The sequence below is a fragment of the Carcharhinus amblyrhynchos genome, chromosome 16, assembly GCF_965287045.1.
Source record: "Carcharhinus amblyrhynchos chromosome 16, sCarAmb.v2.hapA, whole genome shotgun sequence".
NCBI lineage: Eukaryota > Metazoa > Chordata > Chondrichthyes > Carcharhiniformes > Carcharhinidae > Carcharhinus > Carcharhinus amblyrhynchos.
This window is the reverse complement of record NC_137339.1, coordinates 42,969,557-42,993,085: the sequence shown is the minus strand read 5'-3', so window position 1 is coordinate 42,993,085 and position 23,529 is coordinate 42,969,557. Positions and strand designations below refer to the sequence as shown.

The 23,529-nt window shown below is 39.0% G+C and overlaps 1 protein-coding gene across 2 annotated transcripts in view; it reads left to right on the top strand.

Annotated features, from left to right (window-relative positions):
* The window catches only part of rprd1b (regulation of nuclear pre-mRNA domain containing 1B), a 41,913-nt gene extending 18,563 nt beyond the window's left edge, over window positions 1-23,350 (top strand). For both annotated transcript variants that reach the window (XM_080205035.1, XM_080205036.1), the window contains 4 exons: window positions 9,378-9,487; window positions 9,925-10,051; window positions 10,197-10,372; window positions 18,128-23,350. In XM_080205035.1, coding sequence (XP_080061161.1) covers window positions 9,378-9,487; window positions 9,925-10,051; window positions 10,197-10,372; window positions 18,128-18,277 — 563 coding nt within the window. In that variant the 3' untranslated portion in view covers window positions 18,278-23,350. The remainder of the gene's footprint in view (window positions 1-9,377; window positions 9,488-9,924; window positions 10,052-10,196; window positions 10,373-18,127) is intronic.
* The last annotated feature ends 179 nt before the right edge of the window (window positions 23,351-23,529 follow it).

The window sequence follows — 23,529 nt, the reverse complement described above, 5'->3', positions numbered from 1 at the left end:
CTATCACTGATATCAAAGCAGCGTTTAACCAAATATACCATCAAGTCAGCCTGTGCAAAATTGAACACAGTGAGAATCGGAAAACCCCCATGTTGGTTAGGGTCATACCCAGCATGAAGGAAGATGATTGTGGTTTTTGGAGGCTAATTATCTCAGCCTCTGGATATCACTGCAGTAGTTTATCAGAGTAGTGTCCTAGGCCCAAATATATTCAGCTGCTTCATCAATGAATGTCCTTCACCAGAAGGTTAGAAGTGGAAATGATTGCTGATGATTGCACTGTTTACAGTTGTATTTGTGACTCATTGGATCCAGAAGCAGTCTGTGTCTGCATGTCGCAAGACCTGATCAACATTCGGGTTTGGAGGCAAGTCAAATTTGTGCCAAGCAAGTGCCGGGTATGATCATCTGCAACAAGAGAGAATCTAATCATAGAATCCCTACAGTACAGAAGGAGGCACTTTGGCCTGTCGGTCCATCAAATCTGCACCAACTCTCTGCCCTATCATCGTAACTCTGCACATTTACCATGGCCAATCCATCTAACCTGCACATCTTTGGACTTTGGGAGGAAACCAGAGCACCCGGAGGAAATCCACACAGACACTGGAGAACATGCAAAGTTCACACAGTCGCCCAAGGTTGGAATCAAATCTTAGTCCCTAGCACTGTGAGGCAGCAGTGCTAACCACTGTGTTGATGTTCATTGGCATGACCACTGCTGAACCACACCATATAGAAACTGTCCACAAGACCAAGCTAGAGGTTGGGAATTCTGCAACAAGTAACTCACCTCCTAACACACCATAGCCTGTCCATCTATTAGCAAGAGAAAAGTGCTTTGTTCAGTGTAGCTACAGCAACATCAGCTCAACACCATCCAGAATAAGATAAAGCAGTCTCCATTTGATTGGCACTGTATCCACCATGTTGAACATTCACTTCCTCTAAAGCCACTGCACATTTTCAGCAATGTGTACCATATACAAGATGCACTGCAGCAACTCACCAAGCTCCTTTAACAGCACTTTCCAAATCCGCAGCCTGTACCACGTTATGAAAATATCTGATTTTATATCTGATTGTGTTTTACGAATTAAACTTTTAAATGTAACCTAAATAGGAAAAAGGCCTGTGTTTGAGAAATTAGTTAAAATCCTAAGATAATTGCCATTCAGAGGCTGACCTGCCTTTACTTAAAGGAGTTAGAGGTGTAAAAATAATAAGCAACACATAACCTCTTCGTTTAGAAATTGAGAAATCAAGTCAGGTAGGAATTCATTCAGCCCCAGTAGAAACACAAATTACTCAGGTAATTTTAAAGAATTTAAATTATCTATTTACATTTCATGTCAAAGGACAGGCTTGGAAAATGTGAATGATTGATTTGAATCTCTACCTGGAGCGCTCCAAATGTGCCATGAGAATAGAACCGTCTATGCTTGCAATGAAAAGCCTGAATTCGTGACAAATTTAAGTTGTCAGATCTACCTGGAAAGCTAGTAGAAGAAATTAGACCTAGAATCCTTGCAGTGTGTGTTCTAGATATCAGACTGCCAAACAGGGTAACTGAGGAATGTTGAACTTTGATTCAGTGAATTTGTGAGAATTATGGCTTGGTCTCAGGAAAAGTGAAGAGATCCTCTAAAGTATAGGGGAATTCTTTGGTGGAATTAAAAACAGAACATATTGTCTGGCATAAGTAAATAAGCATTAAAAATATGTTAAATTAGTAGTACTTGCATTGTTTAATTTGTGTACAGTAAAGCATTTTTGTTTAAAATGTCATCTTGTGGCATAATCTTGGGAGTTCGGGTTTATTTTTACAATTTTAATAGTCACCTTCGACTTTAATGGACCTCCTGCAGAAGGCTAGGCAGCAAACTCATGAAAACATCACCACTTGCAAATTCCCTTCCAAGCCACATGCTGACTTTGGAACTATTGCTATGATCGCTGTATGGGCCACTAACTAAAAACTTAAAATTACCAGTTATTAACAGAAAAGACCATACGGCAATATTACACTTTTTAAATGGGAAAACATTTTACTGACGGAAGAAAAGGAAAAAGCACTATTAACTTAATAAGCCCTTACATTAAAGAGCAGAATGCTCCCTTTTAAACTTGGAATTTTAACCTTTTACATTAGTTTTCAAATCTCTTGGAACCAAACCAATGTGCCTCTCAGCTCCAAAGGATTTAATGTGTTTTTTTTTCCCCTTGTCCCAAGGTGCAATGTTTCTTGGAGATTCTCCCAACAGCACCTGATTAGGCAAATTCTTCAGCCCCTCACAAATTTGAATTTTCCTAGCCTAAGCATGGGCCTCACTCGCATTCTTAGTGACTTCAAATTAAAAATATCCCTGATTCCTAATGGCCTTTGCTCCTTGTTCTGACTGCTGGCAGATCCCCCTTTTTATGACTTCTTCAACTGCTTCAAACCTGGACTGACTCCCAGACTGCCAAAAATGGCAGAAATCTGCCAAAGTCAAAACACTCCCTAACCCCACAGCAATCTCCATAACAATGTGACAGATGGCCTGCTCCCAATAGAAATATAAATTAATTATCTTTTAACTTTAAACCCGTCCATTGGTCTGAAAATATATGGATTCTTTTACAGTTCTCCTTTACAGTGAAATCTTTCTTTGATCTGGGAAAATTACATAAACAATTGAACTCGCTGCCCTCCACACCTCATTAGGCTTGCATTTTAACTTCAAATCCTCTTCCTTGACTTCTATAGAAAGCCTACAGAGACTGCTAAACCCTAGGTGTGAATTTCATGTCACCATCCCAGCAACACAAGATTTCTGTTTTCCTCCAGACAAAACTTTTTTTCATCTACGTCCCACGTTTAAAATCAGTCATCAAACCCGAATGACACAAACCAAATTTATAATCCTAAAACCATCTTAAAATAATTTGTAACACTATATTGCTGTTCCTTCACTGTCACTAGGTCAAAATCCTGGAACTCCCTTCAAATCAGCACTGTGGGTGTACTTACACAAGGACTCAAGAAGTCGGCTCAAGAAGATTGCTCACCATCACCTTCTCAAGGGCAATTAGGGATGAGCAAATGGCCTTCCTGGTGATGCTGATCCCATTGAAGAATAAAAAAACTGACATTCAAAGAGTGAGCCTTTTGTTGCAGAAATAAATAATCCTTTAAAATATTTCCATTGCATTCGCTTAAGGTTTGGAATGCAAATGTGAGGAAGGGGGCACTTCAGTTGTACAAGAACTTTCTAAGGCACTATTTGAAGTACTGTATTCACTTTTGGACACCACACCACAGGAAAGATACATTGTTCGTAAGGGGATACAGTGGAAATTCATTAGGATTATAACAGGTCTTAAAGCATTTAATTATCAGCATGTCTTCCCTTATGTTTAGCAGATTGAGCAGAAATCTTTACAAATAATGTAAATGGACAAAGGGATTTAATAGAGTAGATACAGAGAAACTATTTCCTGTAGTGGGGGAGCCCAGAACAATAGAGTGTAAACTTAAAATTATAGCTGGACTACACTGAAGTGAGTTCAGGCAATTACTTTTACTATGGAAATGGTTGGGGGTAAACTGAAAATTTTAAGATGGATTTGTAGATTTTTGTTGAGTAACACTAACACAGGATATCATAAGAAATAAATATGAATAGCTCATTCAGCCCCTTGAGCCTGCTCAACCATTCAAGATCATGGGTGATCTATATGTGGCATCAACCCCACTGTCTGGTCAGCACACACCCAGGCCCACTCCACCCCATAATCTTGCTCCCTTATAGATTAAATATCGGACTAACTGAGCCTTGAATATATTCAATGAACCTGCTTCTGTAGTTCTTGGGAGAGAATTCCAAAGATCTAATGACCTGACGGGGGGAAAAAAATCTTCCTCATCTCAATTTTAAATGAGAGGCAATTGTACTCTAGGTTCTAGTCTTCCCCACAAGGGGAAAGCATCTACCCAGACCTTACCCTGCTGAGTCCCCTCAGAATCTTATGTTTCAATGAGATTACCTCTCATTTTTCTAAAATTGAATATATTTTCAATCTTTCCTCATTGTGCAATCCCTCACCCTGTCACAAGGCTAGGCCCCTTTATTTTTGAAAATATGATTTTTAGACCTTCACCTGACTGGAAATTTTGTAATTTGAACTGAGATGGAGCAAACTGCCTAAAAATGCAAAGCCAAGGTGAGAAACAAATCACCTTCAGGGAAGTGTAATGAGCAAGACATTTCCCATAAGACAGACACCCATTGTCTACGAAAGCGACATTAAAAATACAAAGCACTAGATATTGAAACAATGGCTACCTCAGACAGACATACCCATAAACTCTTGGAAATACATTGAGTGAAGTATTTCAAGGTAAGGCTGCTCATCCACTGGAGATTGTATGTGACACAGGCAGTGCCAAGGAAGTTTTCAGCAGAGGAAACAGGCTGAAGGCTGTTCTCCAAAATTACATATGTTGCCCAGTTTGAGAAGCCAGTTCTGCCAGTAATCAACCAGCGAACTGACACCTAAAATCTACATCTGACCATGCCTGAAGCTGACTGACCTAAAATGGATGTGGCATTTTAGAACCTATGCCTCATGGACATTCAATGGACACTTAACCATATGTTATTTTACATTTTTTCTTAATTTGACTCTTAATTCCTTTAATTTCTGATAGTGTGTGGGCCTAAATGACTGTGTGAAAGCCGAATACTTGATGTCATGTTTTTATTTTTTTCCGGTTTAGTGCTTAATAAATTTATTCTTTCTTGGACTCAAGAAAACCTTTTTTTTGATTGGCTCCTTATTGCTCACAGCTTAAATAGTTAAGTATTTTCTAATTTTGAAAAGGCATATCCTCATTGAAAGTAAATTCAAAACATTTGTTGTGACTAACCAAGGAGGTTGAATAGAGGGGAACCAGTTCACTCTTCCATCTGTTTGTAATGATCCCAGAGTTCAGCCTCATGGACTTTCTCTTATATCCCTCATTTTAAGAAAGGAGACCAAAACAGTACACGTTGCTGCAGATGTGGCTCTCCCTGCCCCTGTACAGGTGGAGCAATACTTCTCTATTTTTATGCTCCAACCCATTTGCAATGAAAGCCAACACTCCATTTGCCTTCCCAATCGCTTGCTGTACCTGTATTTGTGATTAAGTACCAGGACACCCAGATCCCTGTGTACCATGCATTCCACAATAAATGTGTGACACATTGGCCCATAATAGTAGATCAAGTGTCAGTAGAAGAACATACAAAGGGCGTTGTCTATTGTGTCATACATTTTAGGCTGACTATGGAAAAGGACAAACAATCTAGAAGAAGAAAATCTAACTGGGTGCAAGTCAACTTAATGGGTTACAAACAAATTTAGGCCTAATTAATTGCTGCCAAAGGTTGGCGGGCAAAATGTAGTTGATCCATTGGGCTACCTTTTGGAGATGAGATAATCCGAGCATAGTCAAGGTATATTCTCTTGAAAGGCAAAGGTAGGGCAAACAAGTCCAGAGCTCCTTGGATGACAAAAGAGAGATATGTGTGTGCTTTGGACAAGTATCAAGTAGAAAATACAATTTAATACCAAGGTGAATGGGCACTTTGGAGAAGAAGTGAAACAGCAAATAAGAGAATCAAAAAAGGAGCATGAGAAGAGACTGGCAGCCAGCATAAAAGGAAATCCCAAAGTATTCTACAGACATATAAATATTAAAAGATGGCAAAGGGAGAAGTAGGGCTTAATAGAGACCATAAAAGGGATTTACACATGGAAACAGAGGACGTAGCTGAGGTACTAAATGAATGCTTTGCATCTGTCTTTACAAAAGAAGATTATACTATCCAAGTCATAGTAAATGATAAGGTAATGCTGACGCTAGATGGGTTTAAAATTGAAAGAGTGGTTGAATAGGTTACTTGTAATTGAAGTTGATACCAGAATTGGATGCCACTAAGGATCACAAGGGAAATGAGAGAGGAAATTGCCGAAGCACTGGCTGTAATTTTACTGTCTTCTTATGACTCGTGTGGTCCTAGAGAGTTGTAGAATTGCAAACATTCCTCCCTTATTCATAAAAGGATAAGTCCAGCAATGACAGGCTAGTCAGTTTAACCTCAGCGAAGAGGAAACTTAAATAAACTATAATTTGGGATAAAATTTAAGAGTTGTATAGACAAAAGTGGATTAATTAAGGAAAGCCAGCATGGATTTCTTAATGGAAGATTGTTTGACTAACTTGCTGGAGTTTTTTGTGAGGTGGTGATGGTGTAAAGAATAATGCTGTTGATTTGGTGTACATGGACTTCCAAAAGACACTTGATACGGTGCCACAGAGCAGAATTGTAAACAAAGTTATAGCTCATGAAATGAAAGGAACAGACAAACAAATGGAGTTGTACAGCTCAGTCATGATCTAATTAAACACAAAAGCAGGCTTGAGGAACTGAATGGAGTATATCTGTTCCTCTGAACATAAGTTGAAATGTATTTGTATAGAACAGTAATGCAGTTGTTTAGATTTAACAAAAAAAAACAAATAGTTTTCCCCAAGCATGAGAGTGGTGCTTCAAAATGAAGGAAGAAGCAATTGTATTTTTGTGCTTTCTCCATTGTTCTTTTCCTGTACTTATTTTGTGGCATGTGGTAATGCAGGAAAAAGTTATTTGGTCCATCGTGTCTGTTTTCTCCTTAAGCCTGTGGAGAAAAGTCTTTCTAAGTAAAATAATGTTTCATGGGTTTTTCAAATGTTCATTCTGTTTGGAATGAATAGTATAAACTAGAATGTGCTAGTAGACTTTTTCTTACTTGAAATAGACAGAGGGGTAGGCAGGATGTATACATAACAAATGTCACATGCAGCGCTGGCTGCTGAACTAATTATTACAATACTGTCCTGTGCAAGCACAGAAAAATGCAAGGCACTTGACTGAATCAGAAAGCAGACAAACTTCAATTTAGAAGAGGTCCTATGAATCTCTGAAATATGTCTACTGTCTCCAATCTACTGGTACCAACAGGCCAAGGCTTCTCATACCCAAATTCAAGAAAGCGTTCATTCAGCAACAAAGTGGCAATTCACAGGTAGCCATCAACTGCTCCACTGATGGTCCTCCAAAACAAAGTACGCAACTATGTTCCTGTTCAACGGCAAAGCCCCAAGAGCTGCTGATACTAAGCTGAAGTCGACGAGGCTTGAGGATGATGCCTGAAACAGCTCACTGAACTCTTTTTTTTTAATCAAAGAACCAATCCATCAGAACACATACTCCTCCATTGTCTACCTGAATAAGCTGAAAGGAATTTGCCAATCTTTTGCCAATCTTTTGACAATTGTAGAGGCGTTTCACTCCTTCGATTGCCAGCAAAATCTTTAGAATTTTTCTAAATAGTTTAGTACAACGTTTTGACCAGGATCTGCTGCTGGAGATTCAGTGTGGTTTTGAAAAGAATAGAGAAACCACTGATTATGGTATTTGCAGTTTGTTCCAGGATAAATGCCAAGAACAGATCATGGACTTCTACACCACGTTTGACCAAGGGCTTTGACGCAATCAGTTGGAAGAAAATAGAGAATTTGATTAGCCTGTGAAATTCATACAATGGTTTCACACTTGAATGGCAGCATGCACAGACATGTTGTGTTCTGACCTGTTCCCAAACACTATTTGAGTTAAAACACAGCTAAGTGTGAGCAGCAACCCTCTTCATCAAGCTATACTCTTCCGTGCGTATTCATGCTGTCCATGATGGCAATCCTGGCATTGGGAATCAGATAATGTACAGATGCGCAGCTGCTAAATCTGAGAGATTCGAGGCAAAGAACAAGGTCTCCAAGGATATATTTCACAATTTCTTGTTTATTGATAACCATGCACTAGCTGCCAGTTCAGAGCCTGCCATACACTGTGGCCTGGACTTGTTCTCCAATGCTTGTTAACCTTATGTTCAGCATGAAAATTCTGATGCAATGTACCACCTTGCCTCAAGAAAGGCCTATTGTGTTCCCCTCATGAACCCCTCAGCACTGGATGTCTTGGCAGCGCACTCTCGAGCCATCTATATTCATGACCAGAATGCAAGAATTGCCAAAGCAAGAGTAGCCTTCAGCAGACTTTGAACATCAGTTTGAAAAAGAGTAAGTCTGCCATCCAAACAAAGTCTATAATAGTCCTGTCCACTCTGCCCTACATTGACTCTGACTCTGTACCAGCATCATGTCAAGAAGTTCAACCACTTTTATCTGAGCTATCTTTAGAAGCTTCTGAAGATCCGATGGCAATGAAAAAATATTAGATGCTAAGCTACTCACCTGAGCTGACAAACCAAGCAGCCACACCATATTGAGACAGTCATAACTGAGTTGGGCTGGTATTGTAGCCAGAATGCTTGACAATTGCTTACTAAAGCAAATCTTTAATGGAGAATTTGAGACTGCGGCATGCTTTCATGGTCAAAGAAAGTGCTGCAGGGAAACTCTGAAGGCTTCATTCAGGAGATTTGATATTGAAGTTCGAGTCCTAGGAGCGACTTGCCCAGGATTGTTGCATCTGACAATTAAGTATGAAAAGTTGCGACGTCAAAGCAAGGGCATGTCAAAGGCAGAGAGGAACTCCCAAGCCAGCAACTCACTGAAAGCTCAGTTGTTTGCGACCTCTTGTCTTGCTTGCAATAGAACATTTTGCGCATAAACCAGCCTGAGCACCCACCAGAACCAGAACCCTTCCAAACACCGCAGGTGATGAACATGATCACCTTCGCCTCAAAAGACATTAAAAAGCAACTTTGGTACCTAGTTACTAAATTACACAGTCACCTGTCTTTTCTTCCTGCATCACCACTAATTGCATTTTAATTTTGTGACTTGAAAGCGGTGAATAGAATGAGACTTATTTCCACACCTTTTTAGTGTCTTTAGAACGAAACCAGCATTTTCAGTATTGACACATTTCTCTGTTCCCTTATTGTAAATCATAATTTAAATTTATATGCTTGGGGTAATTGTTCAATCTTAATCGCACTTTAGCATTGTTTACTGCCTCTGGTGCTGTTGTTTTCTATAGTTATCAGTATTCTACATATTTTCACCAGTAATTTTTGATTTGTTTTTATATAAGCTAATTGGGAAAAAAGATAAGCTGCAAATACTCCCACAGCAGCTAGAGTTAGAGCCAGAGTGTTTTATTTGCCATTTATTATGGGAAGTGAAAACTTCTTTTCCAAGAACAACAGGTTTAATTCTGCACTTCTTTATATCTTTTGGTACACCCTCTCAATCCATCTTATTTTGCTAAAGATGCATGTTTTGATTTTGCCTGCAGTGTTAAGCATCGCAATACGTAAACCATAAATATTTATTTTCATAGCTGAAGAGAAACGAGCACCAAAACGTAGCTATCCTGTTGTTGAAGATGAAGAAGATGATGATTACAGAGTCAATTATTCTCCTATAGACACTGGCACAGGTCCACTGTTGGTATGTACTTTAATGGAAGCCATCAAACCACTAAGAATGTAGGATTGTGTGTGTCTGGTGCTAAAATAATGTTAGTGACTTTGTCATGACTTGAGTTTGTTCCTTTTTGTCATAGAATAGAATTGTTAGAGAACAGAAGGCCAATCAGCCCACAACTGCACATCTAAACTAGTAGGATGTACATACCACTAGTTTTTTCCTTCCTTTCCCAGAATCTCCTTGCTGGTATAAAAACTTGAATCCTTCATAGTTTGGGTGGCTCGTTGTGGGCAATGTGTTCAGAAAATATCAAATTAATATCATGTGATTGCTTCATTCAGCCTTCTATATTAAACATTTGTCTATTTTCTTGAATTAATAGCCTGTACAGTCTGCCATGTTTTCATTTAGACTGATGAAAGTACATAATCTTGATGTAATTTATTTTCTTCTTAAAGACCGAAAATTTGATTAAAGCTCTGCAAGACTTGGAAAATGCAGCATCAGGCGATGCAACAGTTCGACAGAAGATTGCATCATTGCCTCAAGAAGTGCAAGATGTTTCACTCTTAGAAAACATAGCAGGTAGAGAGCTTTCTGTACAATTATTGATCACTGGGGCTGAATGGTGCAGTTGGTCCCTGCACTGTTACTGGGTCTAAAAACCATTACTTTATCCTCCTTTCCATTTACTTCAATGTAACTAGTTTCTTCTGTTCCTTTCATGTAGATAAAGCAGCTGCTGAAAGGCTATCGAAAATTGTGGATGAGGCTTGTTTGCTGTTAGCAGAGTACAATGGGCGGCTTGCAGCAGAGTTGGATGACCGAAGGCAGCTGGCACGAATGCTAACGGAATATATCAATAGTCAGAAGGAGATTCTGGGGGAGAAAGAGAAAAAGCTAGCGGTGCGTACTTCATTCTCTCCTGTGCCATTAATCTTTAAACTAAGTTTAAGACATTAGTAGTTTCCTGGGCTGTTGTGGCATGCTCTCTCATCACAGAATTGTTAGGGTGCAGAAGGAGGCCATTTGACCTATTGTGTCTGTTTCGGCTATCCAAATAGACATCCTTACTTAGTGCCATTTCCTTGTCCCTTTTCCCGTACCCCTGTACATTTCTATTCAAGTAATGAATGCCTCGATTGAATCTGCCTCCACAACATTTCTAGGCAGTGCATTCCAGACCCAAACACCTGTAAGAAAATGTTTATCCTCATGGAGGAGTATAGTGAATGTAGGAAGGAAATTGAGAAGGGCTGAAAGGGGCCATGAAATGTCTTCAGCAAGTAGAGTAAGGGAGAACCCCAAGGCTTTTTATGCATGTATTAAGAGCAAGAGAAAGAGTAGGCCCACTCTAGGACAATGAAGGGAAGTGGGTGAGTTCCTTATTGAGTACTTTGTATCAATATTCACCATGGAAAAGGATATGACGGCTGTTGAGGTCAGGGATAGGTGTGTGAATGCTCTGGAGAATGTCGATATATCGAAAGAGGAAATGTTAGATTCCTAAATTGCATTGAGGTAGACAAGTCCCCAGGGCCAGATAGGATCAAACCCAGGTTACTGTGGGAGGCAAGGGGAGAAATAGCGGGGGGTCTTTATTAGGTATCTTCACACCCTCTTTGACCCACAGGCAAGGTTCCAGAGAACTGAAAAATAGCCAATGTTGTTCCCTCCTTTAAGAAAGGAAGCAGGGATAATCCAGGAAATTGTAGGCCGGTGAGCCTGACATCATTAGTGGGGAAGCTTTTGGCAAAGATATTGAGGGACAGGAGAGGGTTACGCTCTCTCCACTCACATAGTTTGTACCTTTAAGACTTGATTACCTGTAAAGACTCGCATTCCAACCATTATTTTGTAAATTGAGTTTGTGTCTTTATATGCCCTGTTTATGAACTGAAATCCCACTCATTTGATGAAGGAACTTCAAAAGCTAGTGGCTTTTGCTGCCAAATAAACCTGCTGGACTTCAGCCTGGTGTTGTGAGACTTCTTACTTGGTCATGAAAGACAGAGAGTAGCAGTGGAAGGGTGTTTTTCAGAATATAGCTAGCAGTGTTCCGCAGGCATCAGTGCTGAGACTTCTGCTGTTTGTAGTATATATAAATGAGCTGGAGGAAAACGTGGGTGGTCTGATTAGTAAATTTGCAAGATACAAAGATTGGTGATGGTGGCGGGGATTGTCGGAGGACACAACAGGATATAGATTGAGGACTTGGGCACAGAAATGGCAGATGGAGTTTAATCCAAGCAAATATGAGGTGATACATTTTGGAGGATCAAATTTGAGTGTGAATTATACTGTAAATGGGAGAACCTTTAGGAACATTAACGTGCAGGGGGATCTAGGCATGCAGGTCCGCAGTCCCCTAAAAGTGACAACACAGGTGGCCAAGGTGATTAAGAATACATTTGTCATGGTTGCCTTCATCGGTTGGAGCATTAAGAGTTGGGAAATCATGTTGCAGCTATATAAAATCTTAGTTAAGCTGCATTTGGAGTATTGCTTGCAATTCTGGTCACTACATTACCAAATGGGTGTGGAAGCTTTGGAGAGAGTGCAAAGAAAGTTCACCAAGAATATTGCCTGGTCTCGAGAGTGTTGGCTATGAGGAGAAGTTCAATTAACTAGGATTGTTTTCACTGGAAAGATAGAGGCTGAGTGGAGACCTATAGAGGTTTACAAAATAATTAGAGGCATAAACAGGGTGGATAGTCAGAAGCTTTTTCCCAGGTGCAAGTGTCTGTTACAAGTTGATATAGGCTCAGGTTGAGAGGTGGAAAGTTTATCGGAGATGTGCGGGGAAAGTTTTTCATGCAGAGAGCGGTGGGTGCCTCGAAGATGCTGCCAGAGGAGATTGTAGAAACAGGCACATTAGCAACATTTAAGAGGTATCTGGATGGGTACATGATAGGGAGGTAATAAAGGGGTACGGACCGAGTAAGGGCAGAAGTTTTTTTAACTTTAGGGCACCATGATCGACACAGGCTTGGCGTGTCAAAGGGCCTGTTCCTGTGCTGTACTTTTGTTCTTTATGTCACTTTTGCTTCCTTTACTTTTAAATCTATTCCCACTTGGTCATGAACGCTTAATGAACAGGAAAAGTTTATGGCTACCTACTTTGTCCAGCTCCCTTACGATTTTGAACATCTCTATCAAATCTCCTCTCAGCTTTCTCTCCAAGGAAAACAATCCCAACTTCTCCAATCGATCCTCATAACTGAAGTTTCTCATCCCTGGAAACATCCTTGTAAATCTCCTCTGAACTCTCTAATGCACTCACATCTTCCCTATGGTATAGCACCCAGAACTGTACGCAATATTCCAGCGAAATTCGAACTAATGGTTTGTATAAGTTCAGCATAACCTTCTTGATCTTGCACCCTATGGCCGTATGAATAAAGCCCAGAATACTATATGCTTTATTAACTATCCTGCCACCTTCAGTGTTCTGTACACAAATAAACCAAGGCCCCTCTGCTCCTGCACCCCTTTAAGAATGTTATCACTTATTTTGTATTGCCTGTCCATGTTCTTCCTTAGCTCTAGCCAAATCGATTCTGCTCTTAAACCCTCTGGAACATTCTCTTTCTCCAGCACTGCCATTCTCTCCTTAACCAATACTGTCACCCATCCCTCTTTCCTTTCTTTCCTATCTTTTCTGAACACCTTGTATTCAGGAATATTTAACACCCAATCTTTTCCTTCCTTGAACCAGGTTTCTGTTATTCACATAACGTTATATTTCCATAATGCAATCTGTGTCAGTGGTTCCCAATCTTATTTACTGTACTTTGTACTAACATACATGCTCAGTAACCCTGATTTAGATGTCATTACTTACTACTTCAACTTCATTTATTAACTTGCTGTTCTCTATACTTTGCCTTTAGCTTGAACAAAGAGTTATCCTGGCGTTGGACTGGGGCAGGCACAGTAAGTAGTCTCAACACCAGGTTAAAGTCCAACAGGTTTATTTGGTAGCACAGGCTTTTGGAGCATTGCTTCTTCATCCGATAAGTGCACTCACTGGATGAAGGAGCGGCTCTCCGAAAGCTCATGCTACCAAATAAACCTTTTGGACTTTAACCTGGTGCTGTGAGACTACTTACTCCACAGATGCTATCAGATCTGAAGAGTTTCTCCAGAATTTTCCATTTTTGTTTCAGATTCAAACATCTGCAATATTTTGCCTTTGTTTTCTATACTGGTGCTTTCTGTCCCTCCCAGTATTTTGTGTATCCTGTATTCCTCTCTAATATTTCGTTTCGTTGCCACGGTCCTGCTGAGTTAGTTTAAAGCCCTCCTGACAGCGCGAGTAAAACGCCTCGCAAGGAACTCAGTCTCAACTCTGTTCAGATGCAACCCATCTAGCTCCGAAGCCAGTCCCAGAAATCTAAAGACAGCCAAACACAGTCATGCATTCATCTGCTTTATTCTCATATATCTGTACTCATTTTCACATTGCATTGAGAATAATTCAGAGATACCAACATTTGATGTCCTGCTTGCTGATTTTCTGCCTGGCACACTCAATTCTGATTGTAGAATCCCATCCTTCTTCGTATCCAATTTATTGGCACCAATGTGGATCATGACCTCTGACTGTTCATTCTCCCCAAAAGGCCCTAGCACCAGCGAGGCAACATCCTTAAGTCATGCCTACAGCCTCAGGAACACCTTTCAATTCCACTAACTAATGAATCCCCCATCACTGTTGCTCCTTCTTCCCATCCTGTACAGCCTAGTCACTCGTGGTGCCATAATTCTGGCTCTGATTGCACTCATCTGAACAACCAGCATCCTCACTAACTTCCAAAATGTAAAACCGATTTCTGAGTGGGACCCCTGTGGACTACTGTGCTACCTGCTTGGTTCTCTTGGATTGCCTGGGAGGTCACCATTCCCTCTCTGCCTCAGGTCCGTAAGCTGCGGTATAAACACCTCGCTGAATGTGTTAACTCTCAGCCTTGCAGATACATCACAGTGGCCCCAACTTGAATTGTAACCGGAGCTCAAATTTCTGCAGCTGGCAACACCCTGCACATATTGTTGATCTAGGACACCAGAAGCAGCCATGACTTTGCACATATTATAGGACATGCATTCTACTCGACTGAACTGCCCTGCCATGCGTTTACTTCTCTTGCAGTAATTCCATTTTATTTTGGGTTACTTGTATCACCTTATTATATTGGCCTTGATTTTCCCTTATTCCAGACACTAGTTTCTCACATGCTGCCCCCTACACTGAGCACTTACTGGCCAATCAACTTAGCAGTTCCCTGTGTTAATGCAGTTGTCTTTCATTTGGCAGAGAGTAGGGGTGAATGGTTGTTTTTCAGGCTGGAAAGAATTAAAACAGTATTCCACAAGGGGTGAGTATTCAATCCATTGCTCTTGCCCATTAGGCTTGTGCGTACTTGGCATTGTTTTAAAGTTTTCTGATGGCACCAGACTTAGAAATGTAGTTAAACAATGAGGATAGTAAAAGACTTCAGGAAAACATAGTGCTTGAAGTATAAAGTTTTGGTATGGAGATTGAGGAGAGATAATATAGATTGTGATACAATGGTAAAGTAGGTGTAGCAGGAGAGAGACCTGAGGGCTACATGCAAAATCTTTGAAAATGACAATATCATTGAAATGGCTATTTTAAAAATATAACAAATAGGATCCTTGGCTTTATTAATGGAGGCAAAGTGTACAGTACAGGAGGGATTTTGCTAAACCTTTAGGAAAACAATGATTAGCCTTCAGGTGGGCTATTATCAATTTTTGACCCTTTAGGTAAGATGTCAGGTCTTAGATTGTGCAGAACAGATTTATTAGAACGGTAGAGGAATGAGAAGATTCCAGTTATTTGGAAAGATTGGAGAAATCTGTGTGTGTTCTCTTTTGAGCAGAGAAGGGTAATAGGAGATTGGTTTGAACTGTTCAGAATTATGAATGGTTTTTAGAATAAATCAGGAGAGAGTGACGGAAGGTTCGGTAACAAGAGGATACAGATTTAGTATGAGTGGTGACATCAAAAATCATTTTAGAATTGTAATGTGAAATGTGTTGCATGAAAGGTAGGTGGCAGCAGAAGCAATAGTAACGTTCAGAAGAGAATTGATATATGCTGCTTGATGGGGAGAAAATCTATAGGGAAAGAGCAGAGGACTGGCATTAATTGGATAGTTGCAACAATGAACTGGGACACACACGAATGATCTGCTTTAGTACTGTATTATTCTGTAGTTATATAATTAGTCCATTAACAGGTGTTGACATTTATGAAGCGTTGTCAGTTTTGGAATAGCAGGCACAACCATAACATTTGCAAAAATTCCTGGTCGTGAAGTTGAGATGTCAGCAGAATCCAAGTTTTGTTATGGCACAACTTTGTTAGTACAGTTGTGACATAGATTGAAAGCTTTGTTTGGAGTTGTTATTGATGACTGCACATTGACGATGTAGAAAAACAATTTTGCCATTTTGGTTCACTTTGAGTAGTTGGATTATTGTTGCCTGGAAAAATAGTAAAGACATGAAAATATCAGGGAAATCTTGGAATATTTTCTGCTGGCTATATTTTAAAAACTTTGGGAGCATGTAAGCTGCTTAAGGCAGGACAGTTTGGCTATGCTAATTGAACTAATGCTTTTGATATGTTAGTAAGTCTAACAACATGAACAGATCTTTACCTGAGGCAAGCTAATAACAGTGGGGAACAGAGCATAAAGGGTTTGAAAAAGGACCTGTAGTTCACACCTGTCTCCTCCTTTGAACTTTGCAATTAAAAAGTGGTTTGCTCAAACATGAGAAAACTCATTATATCAGGAGATGATTAAACCTGTTTCAGACTTTAGCCACAACTGGCGCTGTTTAACTCCCAGCTAGCACGGTGAAAAGAAAACCTGTCTTGAAAAGCCTCAGAAGCAAACCCCAAAGAGAGAACTGCTTGGTTTGGCAACTGTTACTGGATTTTTAAATTTTTTAAATCTATAAAATGTTGTGGAACACTGGGGAGAATTAGCTCTGAATGTAGTGAAATAAAGCTTGTATTGAACTGACTGTACAGCACTTGTCTTAGTTAAGGGTACTTCTAGCTTATTTTGTTTTTTTATTGAGAAATGAACATTCATTTCATTTAAAATCATCACAATGTTTTGGGACATCATTCTCTAGATTTCAAAACTTTCTTCATGTATCAAATTGCAAAATACAGTTGAGGGGCATAAATTCAAGTATCCCTTCTAGATATGTAATAACCCAGTGTACCTCGGCCATCTTCCTAACATTACTAATACAGTATAAAAACCGTTCAGCATGTTAACGTCATTGAAATATCTTTCTTTTCTGTCCTTGTTAATTATCACCTTATCTTCAACACCCCCTTTCTCTCCACAGTTCTTTGTATATTGACTGCTAATCTCTAGCTCCAATTTTGAATTCTCCGGTCAGGTTTTTGCTTCTCCCAAAGTTCCAAAACAATCCTAACTAAAGTCACAAACCACATTCTCTGACTGACCATAGTGCATTATCCTTCCTCAACTATCCTCCTCCAGCCTATGCCCTATCAATATCCAGATGGAGGAGCTGCCTCAACTTAGCTCAACTGTTACTTGGTCATTGACAGAACATCCCTAGCAATGTTTTTTTCTTCCCATTGTAGCATGAAGGATTGCATATCCAATGTCTAGTATTCAAAGGACATTGAATTTCCATCTGCTAGAAGGACCAAAAGCATGGTGTTCAGACCCTCCATACAAGTTCTTTATCTTAGCCATTGACTCAACACCCTCCCTGGCCACTTTTTCAGACAAAAATTTATTATTTATTTCTTGGCATTATGTTTGACCCCACATTGTGTCTCCAATTCAATATACCCTCCATAGGTGACCACCTACATTCCTCACTAGCTTCACCAGCTTCCAAATTTATCTTAGTCCATCTTAAGGGTGGTATGGTAGCAGAGTGTTTAACGTTGCTGCCTCACAACGCCAGAGACCCAGGTTTATTTCCGGCCTTGGTGACTGTGTGGAGTTCTCCCCATGTCTGTGTGGGTTTCCTCTGGGTGCTCTAGTTTCTTTGCACAGTCCAAAGATGTGCATGTAGGTGAACTGGCTATGCTAAATTGCCCCTTAGGGTCCAAAGATGTGTGGGGTTAGGTGGTTTACCTACAGTAGGGTTAAAGGGTTAGGGCGGAGGGGGTGGGCCTGGGTGTAAGATACTCTTTCAAAGAGTAGATGCAGACTTGTTGGTCCAAATGGCCTCCTCCTGCTCTGTTGGGATTCCTCTGTCTCTGGCCTTGTGCATCCTTCTCCTTTTGCCTCGCCAATCACTACTGTACCTTCAGGCAACTAAACCATATGCTCTTTAGTTCCTCTCTGTATTGTGCCATTTCTTCATTTTGTTCTCTCCGAAAGACAGTCTTTAAAATCTGTTATATTTAACTAAGGCTTTGGTCACCTAAGGTCACCTCTTTATCGTTCCTCCTTTGGTTTTGCATTTGTTTCTTAAGGCTTCTGTAATATGCTCTGGTACTTCTCTATGTTGAGAAGTGTGTGAGATCTCTATGCCTATGTAATTTAGTCAATTGTTTTAGTAGCAGAATTAAAGACTCTGTTACAGGTAGAATTATTGTTGTCTAATGGTGATTCTTCTGTTTTACAGGAATACAAACAGAAACTGGCTCAAGTAACTCAAGTCCGGAAAGAGCTGAAATCACACATCCAGAATTTGCCAGACCTTTCATTGCTCCCAAATGTTACAGGTGGTTTAGCACCATTGCCCTCTGCTGGTGATCTTTTCTCTAGTGACTGAACTGATACCCTTTTCTCAGGAGTCAAACCGCAGTACCTCTGTTGTGTGTGACAGCTTCTTAAAGACATGGTTCTGGAATATGATGGGGCCTAAAACAGCAGGGCTAAACTTTTGAGACATCTACATGCAAATTGCATTGGAGCTGTAGTAACCCTAATGTGATGGTTTACAGCAATTTGAAATATGGAGAAAAATAAACACTATTCAAGCCACTGCTATTAACCTGTAAATTCCAAATACACATCAACCCTAGGCCATGAGTGATGGATGCTCTCTTGTCTAATCAGGATGTCAAGTGGCATCTGTTGTGACCGTGAGAACCAGATGAGCAATATAAACAGTGTGCATGAGTCCACAGTACAGATAATTGAGTGAATTGAAGGACGGTGCTAGTAGAATACATCAACCTGCATCTGAAGTGGGAACTGTGACAAATTGTTGGCACAAACAGGAATGCAGACTTGTTAGAAGCCTATATACTGCCCATAGGTTAGAAATAATTATTGCACGTGAATATGACAAGTTAATGACCAGTTCCCCAAACTGGCCACTCACTTGGCCCTTTTTTAAGCACAGCTATTTTAACTTTTTTTTATATGTTCCTCCAAAAGTAAGGAAACTTGAAAAATGACTGCTAGCTATATAACGCAGAATAATAAATTCAAGTATTCAATGATGGTGCCCATTGGGCCAATCATAAGGAGAAACTTCCTTACTATGGAAATTTATAGTAACCTGTAGTCAGTTATATCCTTACAAAAAGCTAGTCCTGCACAGAAGCTTTTCATATTTGATTTAAAAATTGACATGTCCAAACAAGTCTGGCTCATGGTACATCAGTAGATTATGTACCAAAGTTTTCTAATTGGTGCCTGTAACAACTCCAAAAATACTGTTTTGCCACTAAAGTAAAAGCAAAATACTGTGAATGCTGGAAATCTGAAATAAAAACAGAAAATGTTGAAATAGTTCAGCAGGTCTGACAGCCTCTGGAGATAGAAAACAGAGTTAATGTTTCAAGTTCACATGACTGTTTGTCAGAGGTAGAGATGGATAAATGTGATGGATTTTATCCTGTTTAAGAGGAGATGGAGCAAAATGGAAGGTCAAGGATACGTGGAGCTCAGGAACGATTTGACAAAGAAGTCATGGAAATCAAGGCAAAGAGAATATTAGTGATAGCGTTACATGCCATCTTTGTTAAATTACTCCTAAACTTCCACCTATCTGACCTTCTATTGTGCTCCACCTCCTCTTAAACAGGATAAAATCCATCGCATTGCTCCCTTCCTTTAATTCTGAAGATGAGTCGTGCAAACTCAAAACATTATCTCTTTCACTCTCCATGGGTACCTCCAGACCAGCTGTTCTTTTCCTAGTTTTTTTGTTTTTAAATACCGTTTTGCCCTCTGTGAAGGAATGTGGTGCAGTTTTGTTAATATTTTGAGCTTCAAGCCTAACTTGTTAAGGTGTGTGACTGCTGAATTTGGTTTTGTACTGTGGGCTCATAATTCTAACTGGCTTTCCTCTCACTGCAGCAGACTACATTAACTAATGAACAGCCTGCTATATTTAGAACGATTTGTTTTGTATCACGAGTGTGTGTAAGTTGTTTCAGCTGTTTAATGACACAGAGCAAAATCAATGCCCCCGCCCCCCCCCATTAAATTGCTTTTTTGTTTAACTAGGAAAAGCATTTTTAAAGCTGATTCGAACCTTTTCAGCCACAGAGACGTGACAAATCAAAATGTAGCTTTATATCATGCAGAGGGTACTTTACTTTCCGTCATTAAAAAATCCTCAGTTCAAGCATGTGTATGCTTAAAGTTTAAAAGTCTTTTAAAAGCTGTGTGACTGTTTCTGAACTCTAAGCTCTTTAGTAAGAGATCACTGGCAGTATTTTTTTCCCCCGAACTGCATTTCATGAACAGTTTGGTGAAATCAAACTCCATACTTGTAGATAAATTTTCAGTTTAAAAGATACTGGAATGAGTGCCCTTGACAACATGTAAACTATTGTGTGAATTTGATTGACTAAAAGCTTACATATTTAGTGCTTTTATTTGTTTTCAATGGATTAGCTCCAAAAGGCAGCTGGAAATTTTTATTTTAAATAAGAGATAATTCAACTACCCTGACCAAACACTATTAAATTGCCTTGGTCCTATGAATATAAATTTCTCTTTTTTGTTTGCTTTTTCTTATTTGTATGAACAAATTAAATTATGCACTGGATGAAATGCATTTGTACATCTTAAGAGGAAAGTTAACCACATTTTCAGTATAAGTACAACTGTGAACAAAGGAAGTGTCCACCCACCTGAGTGAGATTTTGATGAGTTGCATCATGACACAAGAGCGCCATGCCGTCTCTTGACTTGTGACAACTAAGCCCCAGATTCCAGTCCTGATTGACATTTTCTAATGGGTTCCTCCTGGAATAGTGACTTTACATTTTTATTTGCTACATTTACATGGGGTGGGAGGAGAAATTATCCAAAAGGAACTTCCTCTTATGCAACTTGAATATCACTAAAGACTAATCAACCAAATTAATGGAGCAGAAATGCCTCATAGTTGGAATTTCTAACTACATGTAATAACAATACAGACTCCAGGTTCATCTGCAGTGATTTGGGAAAAATAAGAATGCTTTCTAAAATTCTAAATCTGTTTTTGCTTTATTTGCAATATGTCTGTGGTGCATAATTGGGAAATGCAGTTTATCTTAGTACAGTATCAACATTGTGCCTGGGCTTTCTTAAAAAAAAGTCTGTTTAAACCTCTTGGGTTTGACAGTGCAACATAAGTTTGGTATTCTCTAAATTTACAGTTACTTATCCTCTTGGCTGAAAATTAAGATAGCATTGTGTAATGACATTCCCACCATTATAATTTATATAAGACTTAACAATTCAACGATCATTAATTACTATGAGCAATCAAATTGTTACTATTTGTAATTCGTTGCAGGAATTTGTATTTCTTCCAAAGCCAGTAAGATAACCTTGCCTATTCTAATCTGGCAGCTATTCTGTCCAAATATTTCAGAGTATTGAGGGAAAAAATCTATTTTTTGCTCAGTGGAAAACCAGCCGGGGATTTGACAAAGGTAATATTTGTATAATGTGTCCTCGCCAAGCTGCATCACTACTGTATTTTCAATGTTGCCAAATATAGCAATTTTGCTCGGGACTGGGCATCAATTGTCAATAGATAAAGAGGGATGTGATCTTTTTACTGCACAATATTCTCAGGGGAATTGCAGAGTGAGGCATTTCTTTGTCTCCCTAAGCAAGCGCACTTTGTGCAATTTGCTGATATCTGAAGCTTTCATGATTACCCAAAAACAATCCCTGATACAGGTCAATCTCGGTCATGGTACTTAATGTGGAATTCCTCTTTAAGGTTAGGTTATGAGAGTACTCAGGCCACTTAAGTGCAATTTAGTTTTAGCTTGTAATGTAGCACCCTTCAGAATATGCCTTAAGTCTGTTCCATGCATAATTTTCAAATGTCTCTTAAACAGGAATATTCTTGGAAAGATTACTTTTTTGTGTGTAATTTCTCCACCTGCAAATATGTAGAAACCTTTGAATGTAATTTGTAAGAAGCTTAAACGGTAATATTGAATAGAAATCAAATTGCTAGGTGAATGTGAAATGGGTTAGTGTTGAATTATAAAATAAAAAATGAATTAGAAGTATGAACTATTATCTGGTACACCCTTATTTTAATGTTTGCTTATCTTCAACCAGTTGAGTATACATATGATGTGTTATTGAGAAAAATACATCTGAAATGTTCAATTCAAGAGAAATTAAGAAGGCTGATGGGGCGGGTGGGACAACTCAGTTGACCAAAAGCAGAACATTATGGCTGCTGTTAGAGAATGAACCAAATGCAATTGATATAAGTTCTGGCATAAAGGTGTTAGCTTTATTGCAACTCTTGAATTAACGGACCTGAAAGTTCCAACTAATTTTGATTACTTTGGAGTGTTTGGGACAGGACTTTGGGTAAAATCGCAGCATTTGAAAACTTTTAACTAGGACTTTGGCTCAAGTGGAAGAGAGTAGTGCACTTGTCATCCCTAACTCTTGCTGAAGTTTTCTGCAACAAATAGTTACGGTCCATCAGCTAAATAAAATGTAGTGCAGTCCTTTGGCAATCAATGCTTTAGAAGCATTTTATTTTCCATTTCTACTTGATCCATGGTAATTTTCCTACTCCATAGGGTAAAGTGCACTCATACATTGTCATTACGTTTATAAATTGAGCTATGAAATTCTAACCTGCTGGAGGTAAAATACTAAATCTACAAACTGATAATTAACATTGGCAAAAACATTAAAAGTGAAAGATCTGTTTTGGTTATAAATGATGTATACTCTGCAACTGAGGTCAGAGGTGTTCTAATAGGTCATATGACAAAACACTATAAAACACAAAAAGCAAAGTGCCAAAGGATTTTGTCTTTAATTATGTGCACAGTATTCCTGTTATAATTGTTACCAACATCAAACCCTGCTGCAAATGTAGCAATATTTAAATTAAAATCAAGTGAACTAATGTTTTGACTACCATTTAAAAAAAAATGATCTCGGAGCCATTATTGTTGAAACATTATTGAAAGAAATAGATCTATCAAATCCTACAATCAGTGATTTTATATTTTTATATTATTTTGTATCAACATCTTGTGCATGCATGTTGTATTTTTCTTGATTTAGTACAACAGCTGAATTATAAACTGAGTATCGTGATTTTAAAAATGGATGTCCTTAAGTCTTTTTAAATGGCCCCGTGTTTTTATGAATCAAAAATGGGAAGTTTATGCTTCGCCCCTTTATGAAGCAATTTTCTGGTCATTGAGAACTTAAACATGAATATCATATCTACCCAATTTCACAAAATATTAATACCTGTGATAGTCAAATATTTTTAAGCTGCAATTAATTCATACTTATTACAAGCAAACATGGTAAATATGATCTTGCTAATTAGTTTGGTTCTAGCAACATCCTCTTCCTATCAGCAGTTCTGTTTGTAATTGTAAAAATAAAGTATTTTGCTAAGATGATGGCTTGTTATTTCTTTCATCAGTTAAAGATCACCTGAAAGAGAGTTAATTTCAAAATAGAGTACAGAGGGAGCGCGCACAACTTATTTGGCTAAAAAACCCAGGAAATTCAAAGAACCACCAGTTGAAATTGTACAAGTTGTTGGGAAGATTAAAGGTTGGCGATTAG